The 12334-nt window shown below is 45.8% G+C and overlaps 1 protein-coding gene across 1 annotated transcript; it reads right to left on the reverse strand.

The window, feature by feature from the left end:
- Nucleotides 1-5164: 5164 nt before the first annotated feature.
- Nucleotides 5165-12302, reverse strand: LOC132657153 (epididymis-specific alpha-mannosidase-like). Its single transcript, XM_060417688.1, has 3 exons — nucleotides 11763-12302; nucleotides 7272-7392; nucleotides 5165-5404 (listed from the first exon to the last, which is right to left on the reverse strand). Exons 1-3 carry the CDS (start codon nucleotides 11898-11900, stop codon nucleotides 5307-5309), a joined length of 357 nt encoding a protein of 118 aa, XP_060273671.1. The 5' UTR covers nucleotides 11901-12302; the 3' UTR covers nucleotides 5165-5306.
- Between the last annotated feature and the right edge of the window lie 32 nt (nucleotides 12303-12334).

The following is a 12334-nucleotide window of genomic DNA, read 5'->3' on the forward strand; positions in this document are numbered from 1 at the left end:
ATGGCATCACTGACTCGATGGACATGAGTTTGAATGAACTCAAGGAGATGGTGATGGACATGGAGGCCTGGAGTGCTGCAATTCATGAGGTCACAAAGAGTCGGACACAACTGAGCGACTGAACTGAACTGAACTGATTCCTAAGTACTTTATTCTTTTCATTGCAATGGTGAATGGAATTGTTTCCTTAATTTCTCTTTCTGTTTTCTCATTGTTAGTGTACAGGGATGCAAGGGATTTCTGTGTGTTAATTTTATATCCTGCAATTTTACTATATTCATTGATTGGCTCTAGCAATTTTCTGGTGGAGTCTTTATGGTTTTCTATGTAGAGAATCATGTCCTCTGCAAGCTGTGGGTTTGTCACATACAGCTTTTATTATGTTGATGTATGTTCCTTCTATTCCTGCTTTCTGGGGGCGGGGGGGGCGGTGGAGCGGTTTATCATAAACGGATGTTGAATATTGTCAAAGGCTTTCTCTGCATCTATGGCAACCCACTCCAGTACTCTTGCCTGGAAAATCCCATGGACGGAGGAGCCTGGAAGGCTGTAGTCCATGGGGTCGCTGAGGTCGGACACAACTGAGTGACTTCACTTTCACTTTTCACTTTCATGCATTGGTGAAGGAAATGGCAACCCACTCCAGTGTTCTTCCCTGGAGAATCCCAGGGATGGGGGAGCCTGGTGGGCTGCCATCTCTGGGGTCGCAAGAGTCAGACAAGACTGAAGCGACTTAGCAGCAGCAGCTTTGAGATAATCATATGGTTTTTATCTTTCAATTTGTTAATGTGGTGTATTACGTTGATTGATTTGTGGATATTGAAGAATCCTTGCATCCCTGGGGTAAAGCCCACTTGGTCATGATGTATGATCTTTTTAATATGTTGTTGGATTCTGTTTACTAGAATTTTGTTAAGGATTTTTGCATCTATATTCATCAGTGATATTGGCCTGCAGTTTTCTTTTTGTGTGTGTGGCATCGTTGTCTGGTTTTGGTATTAGGATCATGGTGGCCTCATAGAATGAGTTTGGAAGTTTACCTTCCTCTGCAATTTTCTGGAAGAGTTTGAGTATGATAGGTTTAGCTCTTCTCTAAATTTTTGGTAGAATTCAGCTGTGAAGCCGTCTGGACCTGGGCTTTTGTTTGCTGGAAGATTTCTGATTACAGTTTCAATTTCCATGCTTGTAATGTGTCTGTTAAGATTTTTTATTTCTTCCTGGTTCAGTTTTGTAAAGTTGTACTTTTCTAAGAATTTGTCCATTCTTACAAGTTGTCCATTTTATTGGCATATAGTTGCTGATAGTCTCTTATGATCCTTTGTATTTCTATGTTGTCTGTTGTGATCTCTCCATTTTCATTTCTTATTTTGTTGATTTGCTTCTTCTCCCTTTGTTTCTTGATGAGTCTGGCTAATGGTTTGTCAATTTTATTTATCTTCTCAAAGAACTTTTAGCTTTGTTGATTTTTGCTATGGTATCTTTTCTTTTTCATATATTTCTGCCCTAATTTTTAAGATTTCTTTCCTTCTACTAACCCTGGGCTTCTTTATTTCTTCCTTTTCTAGTTGCTTTAGGTGTAGAGTTAGGTTATTTATTTGATTTTTTCCGAGTCTGAGTGAACTCCAGGAGATGGTGATGAACAGGGAGGCCTGGCATGCTGCGATTCATGGGGTCGCAAAGAGTCGGACACGACTGAGCGACTGAACTGAACTGAACTGAACTGAAGCCTGTAGTGCTATAAACCTTCCTCTTAGCACTGATTTTATGGTGTCCCATAGGTTTTGAGTTGTTGTCTTTTCATTTTCATTCGTTTATATGCATATTTTGATTTCTTTTTTTATTTCTTCTGTGACTTTTGGTTATTCAACAGCGTATTGTTCAGCCTCCGTATGTTGGAATTTTTAATAGTTGTTGTGTTTCCCACCCCACCCCACCCCCCTCTAATTGATGTCTAATCTTACTGCATTGTGATCAGAAAAGATGCTTGGAATGATTTCATTTTTTTAAATTTATTTATCAAAGCTAGATTTGTAGCCCAGGATGTGATCTATCCTGGAGAAGGGTCCATGTACACTTGAGAAAAAGGTAAATTTCATTGTGTTTGGGTGAAATGTCCTATAAATATCAATTAGGTCTAACTGGTCCATTGTATCAATTAGGGTTTGTGTTTCCTTTTAATTGGCAGTTTTAAGTTCAGAGAAATAAGTGAATTGCTCAGGCCACATTATTCACCAGCCATGGAGAAAGGATTCAGTCACCACCTATGCAATGTCAAGGTCACCATTTTCCCACAGCAGGATTGCACTTCTTGTGAGACTTCCAGGGCTCCTTCCCAAGACTCCTGCAGATAGCTGTTCAGGTTGAACCTCACCCACGGGAGAACTGCTCACATCTATCCCATCCTCAACTGACCTCTTGTGGCCTGATCCCTGCAGATGCTTCCACCAGAGAAGATGCTTTCTCTTCCTGTTCACGAAGGTGCCTGGCAGGATCACAGCACCTCAACCCAGTCCATGAACAATCAAACTGTTAATCATAATATTACTTTATGACATTGGTTATCAGGGTTACAGTCTGTGATCTACTTCCTGGTAGTCAGTAGTTTTTTTCTGGTGTTGGTGGTGTTGTTCAGTTGCTAAGTCATGTCTAACTCTTGTGACCCTATCGACTGTAGCACCCCAGGCTTCTCTGTCCTTCACCATCTCCCTGAGTTTGCGCAAACTCATGCCCATCAAGTTAGTGATGTCATCCGACCATCTTATCCTCTGTCATCCCCTTCCCCCTTTGCCCTCAATCTTCCCCTGCATCAGGGTCTTTATCAGTGAGTTAGCTCTTTGCATCAGGTAGCCAAAGTATTGGAGCTTCAGCTTCAGCATCAGTCCTTCCAATGGATATTCAAGATTGATTTCTTTTTGAATTGACTAGTTTAATCTCCTTGCAGTCCAAGGGACTCTCAAGAGTCTTCTCCAACACTGCAGTTCAAAAGCATCCATTTTTCAGGGCTCAGCCTCCTTTATATTCCAACTCCCACATCCATACATGACTACTGGAAAAACCATAGTTTTGACTAAACAATGCACGTCATGAAATATCCTTCCTGCCCTTGATGTCTGTGCTCCACAAAGGAGGGAATTTTGTGAGTTTCTCTCTGCTCTTTCCAAGTTCTTGCACAAGCAGTTGCCTGAAAAACACTAAATAAACTATGAAGTAAGTTATTGTACACCTCAAATTTGTCCCTGAATGTCTGTATTGTGATGGGTTAAATTGCGTCCTGTCCCAAATTTGGATATTAAAATTTCAATGCCTAGTAACCATGTTTGAAAATAAAGTCTTTGCAGATTTAATTCTTTAATCAAGGTCTTGAGAGTGAGTCCCTAATTCAATTTGACTGGTGTCCTTACAAGGAGTGGAAATTTGGACACAGGCCTTGGGAAGATGAAGGCACAGAACAAGTGATGCTTCTACAACACAATGAAGGACAAAGATGGCCCATTCATCTCCAGAAGCTGGGACAGAGGTGTGGGACACATTATCCCACACAGACTCAGAAGGCAGCTGCCCTGCTGACCCTTTGATCTGGTCTTTTCTATGGCTTAACCCACCCAGTTTATGGCTCTCTGTTATAGTAACCACAGGAAACCATTATATGAATATCTGTTGACTGATTGATCACTCTCTAGGTTAGGTATAACTTGCACACAATTCCAGATATTGAATTTTGTTATCATATGTTTTATCATCATCAAACACATATTGTGTAGAAACCCTGGCATTAAATAAAAGCCAGTGAAGCACCAATATGAAATTCCATATAGTGGCTACCTTACATAGTGCGGTGTGTGAGATCCTGATACAGTGTGATATGGTATCATAGATGGCTTCTAATGTACCAGAAAATTTACCAATTCTGGACATTCTTCTAAACATGATTCCACAGTATACCTCTTTCATGTCTGCCTTTCTTCACTAAGTACCATGTTAGGAGATTCTTTGTTCTTCTTAAGGTGGTGTAACGTTATAACCAACTTAGACAGCATATTAAAAAGCAGAGATATTACTTTGCCAACAAAGGTCTGTCTAGTCAAAGCTTTGGTTTTTCCATTAGTCATGTATAGATGTGAGAGTTGGACTGTGAAGAAAGCTGAGCACCGAAGAATTGATGCTTTTGAACTCTGGTGTTGGAGAAGACTCTTGAGAGTCCTTTGGACTGCAAGGAGATCCAACCAGTCCACCCTAAAGGAGATCAGTCCTGAATAGCCATTGGAAGGACTGATGCTGAAGCTGAAACTCCAATACTTTGGCCACCTGATGTGAAGAACTGACTCATTTGAAAAGACCCTGATGCTGGAAAAGATTGAAGGCAGGAGAAGGGGATGACAGAGGATGAGATAGTTGGATGGCATCATTGACTTGATGGACATGAGTTTGAGTAAGCTTCAGGAGTTGGTGATAGACAGGGAGGCTTGGTGTGCTGCAGTCCATGGGGTCGCAAAGGGTTGGACAGGACTGAGCAACTGAACTGAATTGAATGGTGGTGTAATAGTCCACTGTGTACATAAGGAAAGTTTTCCAGTATCTAGGTATCTTGAATGGGCACTTGAGTTGTGTCGATGAGACACATTTGGTCATTGAGAATAATGCTGCTGTGAATATGCATGAAATAGCTCCTGGTGGTTGAATGCTTTAATCCTTTGGGCACACTCCTAGGAGAGGAAGTTGTACTTTTCTTATCATTAATAATTCCCATACTAAATGTCCTCCATTTCACATGGTGTGGTTTTCTTTCATCTTTTGGTGGCCTGAGTTTCAGGGCCTTCTTGCTGGACAGGTGTGCCTGGGCAGGGGAAGAGTCTGGGGTTGGACTCCCAGCTTGATCCACACACCAAGCCGGCACAGAAGCTCCCTTCACTGTACAGTAGGCAGAGCCGGGCCCTTGCAAGGGTGTTGCCACCGTGAGGTGGGTGCCCAGCATGCAGTAGTGGACTTGCTGAGATCTGGCAAGGTTGCAGGCCTTTTGGTGTCACTGGGGATTATTCCTTCTGTCTTTGGGAGAACTTTCTGGCTTTGACTCTTGCAAGTAAAGCAGGAGTGTGAGCGTGTGTGAAGCTACCCTCTGTGACAGGAGAGGAGAGAGGGCTGGCTCCAGTGGGCAGGGGAAGACATAGGTCCTTAATGCAATTTTATTTAAGAAGTCAGGACACCCCCCCTCCATCCATTTCCTGCCCTTAGCCCACCAGATTGGCAGCTTTCCCCTCATCCCTCTAGGCTGCTTTCCTGTGTTTTCGGTCCAAGAATCTGCCAAGGGCTCAGTGCTCTTGAAAGTGAATGAAGAACGTCCAGATCTCCTTCGGGTAGATGGTGACCTCGGGGCCTCCTGGCGGTGGCGAGGGCCGACTGGAGTTGCCTGGGAGCAGAGAGGGTCAGTCCAGCCTGGCCCCTGGACCTCCTGCTTCGTCAGGTCCCCCCCTTCCTCATCCCCCTGACAACACAGCTCCTGCTGCGTCTGTGGCTCCCACTGTGGTCACGGCCTTCAGCTGCCCCCTCTTGACAGGACTCCACTTCTGGGGGGCCTCTTTCATTTCTGGCTTCCCCTGAGGGCACAGCACTTTGAAGACATGTACAGGGGTCCTTGCCCCACTTGGCCTCATATTTCCATGGGTTGCAGCACCATATATGTGCCTAAGAGCCTTCTCACTGAGGCCATGAGGGGGCCCTGCCCTTGATCTCAATGGGCTCTCCTTAGACACACCCTGGGGTTTAGGCTTCACGCTTGGGATGGAAGTATTTCATCCATTCATCCACACCTGCTGCCATCCATCTGTCCATCCATCCATCCCTGAATCCAATTTCTCCACCCATCTATTGTCACTCCATCCAAACTTCAGTCTTCCATCAACCATCCAACTTCTTTCCATCCATCCTCTAATCTATCCACCCATGCATACATCATCCATGTTCCTTCCTTCCTTACATTCATCTTTCATCCATCCATTATCCAACCATGTATCTTCCTGCATCCATACTTTCCTTCCTTCCTTACATCCTTTTTTCCAACTAAATACCCTTAATTCCATCAGTCTATAATACACTGGCTAGGTGTCTACGAAAATCACTGCAGATGGTGACTGCAACCATGAAATTAAAAAACACTTGCTCTTTAGAAGAAAAGTTATGACCAACCTAGACAGCACATTAAAGAGCAGAGACATTACTTTGCCAACAAAGTTCTGTCTAGTCAAAGCTTTGGTTTTTCCAGTAGTCATGTATGGATGTGAGAGTTGGACTGTGAAGAAAGCTGAGTGCTAAAGAATTGATGATTTTGAACTCTGGTGTTGGAGAAGACTCTTGAGAGTCCCTTGGACAGCAAGGAAATCAAGCCAGTCAATCCTAAAGAAATCAGTCCTGAATATTCATTGGAAGGACTGATGCTGAAGCTGAAACTCCAATATTTTGGCCACCTGATGTGAAGAACTGACTCCTTGGAAAAGACCCTGATGCTGGGAAAGATTGAAGGTGGGAGGAGAAGGGGACAACAGAGGATGAGATGGCTCGATGGCATCACTGACTTGATGGACGAATTTGAGTCAGCTCTGGAAGTTGGTGATGGACAGGGAAGCCTGGTGTGCTGTAGTCAGTGGGTTTGCAAAGAGTCAGACATGACTGAGTGACTGAACTGAACTGCAGTGTCTACCTACATACCCAGACTATGCTGTGGTGCAGTAGATAAAGAAGAGATAAACAGGTCAGAGCCAATTGACAAGGAAGGAGGAGCAGAGGAGGCACCTGGCTCAGACATGAACCTGAGGGAGCCTGACTAGGAGCTGGTCCAGATGAAGATCAAAGGCAAACCAGGTGGAGGGGGGAGCAATGGTAAACGCTGGGAGGCAAGAAGTAGCCTGGGATTCACAGGAGTAAATGTCGGGTGTGCAGTGTAATGCACACCATGGAGGGTATCACAATCCCTCAGGGTACACATGCAAATCTTGGGTTTATCTAGACCTGGGTGGCATGTGTGGTCTTGAACGCACATGTGCACAAACATTCACACAGCCACACACACATAGACACATACACTCTGTGTGGAGCCCTGGCAGATGGAAACTGAACTGGAACTTAGAGTCTATGATCTTCTTTGGTTGATTCAGGAAGACTGAGACCCAGAGAAGGAGGATGGTCAGCTCCAGGTCACACAGGCCTTAGGGGCAGAGCTGGGGTCTGGCTGGGGGTCAGGCTGGGGACCCGGGGCAGGGTCAGGACCAGGGCATCCAAACCTCTGTGGCGGTGAGGGTCCCCCGTGCTCCAGGTCCAGCGATACATCTCGCTCACATCCCAGGTCTCTGTTAGTGAGCGCTCCTCCACAGACACCACGGAGCCCAGTCCCCGCAGCACAGACTGCAGGACAGAGCACAGGGAGGGTGAGCACCCGGACCCCAAATCTGAGCAGAGAATCCAACAACAGCAGGGTGGCCGCACCAGGGCCCAGGGCCCAGCATCCCCCACATTCATTGTAGTGCAAGTCCGTGTGAGAGGAGGGGCAGTCCCATTTTACAGATGAGGAACTGAAGCTGGGGGGGGGGGGGGGGGGGTGGCAGGCTGAGGTGGATCAGCACTCCCAGCAGGTGACAGTCACGTTGAGCCACTCCAACATCGAGTGCCTGTCTCTCCGTGATGCTCCCGGGAGCCCTGCATGGCCCTGGGATGATGTCAGTTATGTTCCACATCCCCTTTCCCCGAATGAGCATCAAACCAGCCTCCAGGCTGAGAGGGGAGGTGGGTGAACACTCTTCCTGGGAAGGAAGGACAGGCAGCTGCCCTGAGAGCAGGGGTTGTTCTGCAGGAGCTTTCCTGACCTGGGGAAGGGGAAGGCATGGAGGGCAGGCTCCCTGTGCTGCTTCTATCTGCCCTCTGCCTTTACATCTACTCCTAAGGGTCGTGCAAGCTTGAGAGGACAGGGGTCTGGGACACTGACACCCATCAGGTATGCTAAGTGCCAGGCACCTGTGTGCACACAGTCCCATCCCAGCCTCTCAGCATCCCTGTGGGCAAAGACTCTCTCCTCCCCATTTACAGGTGAGGAGACTGAGGCCCAGAGCCCAGGGGCCCAAGAAGCCCAGAGGAGGCATGCAGACTCGCCCCTGGACTGTGTGACTCTGATAACCCACTAGGGAGTCTGTGCAACAATCTGTTCACTTTCTTATTAAGCATTTAACTTCTGTGTTGTGTAAGAAGATGTACTACAAGAAAAAATGATAAACAAAATACATGTGTGCTACATGATGGTAAATTCAGAAGACCACCGTGAGGGAGGGTGAGGGACCCCCAGTTCCTTTTTGAGACCACCCTGATGCGGTGTTTGCCAGGTGCCATCTGAGTCTGGAGCAGTGGCTGCACTTTACTGGAGCAGCCGTGAAGAGATACCCCACGCCCAAGCTAAGAGAAACCCAAGTAAGATGGTAGGTGTTGCAAGAGGGCATCAGAGGGCTGACACACTGAAACCATACTCACAGAAAACTAGTCAATCTAATCACACTAGGACCACAGCCTTGTCTAACTCAATGAAACTAAGCCATGCCCTGTGGGGCCACCCAAGACAGGCAGATCATGGTGGAGAGGTCTGACAGAATGTGGTCCACTGGAGAAGGGAATGGCAAACCACTTCAGTACTCTTGCCTTGAGAACCCCATGAATAGTATGAAAAGGCAAAATGTTAGGATACTGAAAGAGGAACTCCCCAGGTCAGCAGGTACCCAATATGCTACTGGAGATCAGTGGAGAAATAACTCCAGAAAGAATGAAGGGATGGAGCCAAAGCAAAAACAATACCCAGTTGTGGATGTGACCAGTGATAGAAGCAAGGTCTGATGCTGTAAAGAGCAATATTGTATAGGAAGCTGGAATGTCAGGTCCATGAATCAAGGCAAATTGGAAGTGGTCAAACAAGAGATGGCAAGAGTGAACATTCTAGGAATCAGCGAACTAAAATGGACTAGAATGGGTGAATTTAACTCAGATGACCATTATATCTACTACTGCAGGCAGGAATCCCTCAGAAGAAATGGAATAGCCATCATGGTCAACAAAAGAGTCCAAAATGCAGTACTTGGATGCAATCTTAAAAACGACAAAATGATCTCTGTTCGTTTCCAAGGCAAACCATTCAATATCACAGTTATCCAAGTCTATGCCCCAACCAGTAACGCTGAAGAAACTGAAGTTGAACGATTTTATGAAGACCTACAAGACCTTTTAGAACTAACACCCAAAAAAGATGTCCTTTTCATTATAAGGGACTGGAATGCAAAAGTAGGAAGTCAAGAAACACCTGGAGTATACAGTCAAATTTGGCCTTAGAATGTAGAATGAAGCAGGGCAAAGACTAATAGAGTTTTGCCAAGAAAATGCACTGGTCATAGCAAACACCCTCTTCCAACAACACAAGAGAAGGCTCTACACATGGACATCACCAGATGGTCAACACTGAAATCAGATTGATTATATTCTTTGCAGCCAAAGATGGAGAAGCTCTATATAGTCAGCAAAAACAAGACCAGGAGCTGACTGTATTGCCGAAATCAGACTTAAATTGAAGAAAGTTGGGAAAAATGCTATACCATTCAGGTATGACCTAAATCAAATCCCTTATGATTATACAGTGGAAGTGAGAAATAGATTTAAGGGCCTAGATCTGATAGACAGAGTGATGAACTATGGAATGAGGTTCGTGACATTGTACAGGAGACAGGGATCAAGACCATCCCCATGGAAAAGAAATGCAAAAAACGCAAAATGGCTGTATTGGGAGGACTTATAAATAGCTGTGAAAAGAAGAGAAGTGAAAAGCAAAGCAGAAAAGGAAAAATATAAGCATCTGAATGCAGAGTTCCAAAGAATAGCAAGAAGAGATAAGAAAGCCTTCTTCAGTGATCAATGCAAAGAAATAGAGGAAAAGAACAGAATGGGAAAGACTAGAGATCTCTTCAAGAAAATTAGAGATACCAAGGGAACATTTCATGCAATGATGGGCTCCATAAAGGACAGAAATGGTATGGACCTAACAGAAGCCGAAGATATTAAGAAGAGATGGCAAGAATACACAGAACTATACAAAAAAGATCTTCATGACCCAGATAATCACGATGGTGTGGTCACTCATCTAGAGCCAGACATCCTGGAATGTGAAGTCAAGCGGGCTTTGGAAAGCATCACTACGAACAAAGCTAGTGGAGGTGATGGAATTCCAGTTGAGCTATTTCAAACCCTGAAAGATGATGCTGTGAAAGTGCTGCACTCAATATTCCAGCAAATTTGGAAAACTCAGCAGTGGCCACAGGACTGGAAAAGGTCCGTTTTCATTCCAATCCCAAAGAAAGGCAATGCAAAAGAATGCTCAAACTACCACACAATTGCACTCACTTCACATGCTAGTAAAGTCATGCTCAAAATTCTCCAAGCCAGGCTTCAGCAACATGTGAACTGTGAACTTCCTGATGTTCAAGCTGGTTTTAGAAAAGGCAGAGGAACCAGAGATCAAATTGACAACATCTGCTGGATCATGGAAAAAGCAAGAGAGTTCTAGAAAAACATCTATTTCTGCTTGATTGACTATGCCAGTGCCTTTGACTGTGTGGATCACAATAAACTGTGGAAAATTGTGAAAGAGATGGGAATTCCAGACCACCTAACCTGCCTCTTGAGAAACCTATATGCAGGTCAGGAAGCAACAGTTAGAACTGGACATGGAACAACAGACTGGTTGGAATAGGAAATAGGAAAAGGAGTACGTCAAGGCTGTATATTGTCACCCTGCTCATTTAACTTCTATGCAGAGTACATCATGAGAAACGCTGGGCTGGAAGAAGCACAAGCTGGAATCAAGATTGCTGGGAGAAATATCAATAACCTCAGATATGCAGATGACACCACCCTTAGCCTGTTGATGAAAGTGAAAGAGAAAAGTGAAAAAGTTGGCTTAAAGCTCAACATTCAGAAAATGAAGATCATGGCATCGGGTCCCATCACTTCATGGGAAATAGATGGGGAAACAGTGGAAACAGTGTCAGACTTTATTTCTTTGGGCTCCAAAATCACTGTAGATGGTGACTTCAGCCATGAAATTAAAAGAAGCTTACTCCTTGGAAGGAAAGTTATGACCAACCTAGATAGCATATTCAAAAGCAGAGACATTACTTTGCCGACTAAGGTCCGTCTAGTCAAGGCTATGGTTTTTCCTGTGGTCATGTATTGACGTAAGAGTTGGACTGTGAAGAAGGCTGAGCACCGAAGAATTGATGCTTTTGAACTGTGGTGTTGGAGAAGACTCTTGAGAGTCCCTTGGACTGCAAGAGGATCCAACCAGTCCATTCTGAAGGAGATCAACCCTGGGATTTCTTTGGAAGGAATGATGCTAAAGCTGAAACTCCAGTACTTTGGCCACCTCATGCGAAGAGTCGACTCATTGGAAAAGACTCTGATGCTGGGAGGGATTGGGGACAGGAGAAGAAGGGGACGACAGAGGATGAGATGGCTGGATGGCATCACTGACTCGATGGATATGAATCTGAGTGAACTCCGGGAGATGGTGATGGACAGGGAGGCCTGGCGTGCTGCGATTCATGGGGTCGCAAAAAGTCAGACACTACTGAGCGACTGAACTCAATTGATCTGAGTCTGGGTAGTCACACCAGGGTTTGTCTCCCAAGGGTGCCTCCTCCTGGGGGCCTGACTCAGAGATGTCGGAGCAGGACACGAGAGGGGCAGGTTACCCACAGGTTCACCGTCACAGGCCGAGACAACACCGGGTCCTGGTCCACCTCATACAGGTGCTGGAGCCGCAGCAGGACACGGCGGAGGTCTGCCTTCGGCTCGTGCTTTCGGTCTTGGGGACAGAAGGAAGGTGGCATGAGGACACAGTCTCGGCCTGGCACTTTACACTCTCACCTCCCTTTCACATCTTCACCCTCCCTCAGAGGCAGCTAACACAGCCCCACTTTGCAGATGACCAAACAAGGCTCAGAGAGGGGCCGGCACTTGCCCAGACACACAGCTGGTGTGCATTAAGGAGGGAGGACTCCAACCCAGGTGCAGCCAAAGTGGTCACCTCCCACCACCCACACTGGGGCCGTTGCTGAAGTCTGGAAAGTCTTCGTTCTTATTCACTGGTGAGGTCCTCATTGGGCCTGTCCCTCCAGCCTCCTGTTCTCTGGAAGATTCTCTCTGCCTCAGCCCCTCTGAAGGGGGGTGTGGCCTTGTAACCCCGAAGATGAGGCACCATCACAAATGTGACTGTACACAGTCACTGAGGTGTTATTTCTGCCACCGAGACATAGGAAACGTG

This window comes from Ovis aries, chromosome 6 (genome assembly GCF_016772045.2).
Source record: "Ovis aries strain OAR_USU_Benz2616 breed Rambouillet chromosome 6, ARS-UI_Ramb_v3.0, whole genome shotgun sequence".
In the NCBI taxonomy this organism is placed as follows: domain Eukaryota; kingdom Metazoa; phylum Chordata; class Mammalia; order Artiodactyla; family Bovidae; genus Ovis; species Ovis aries.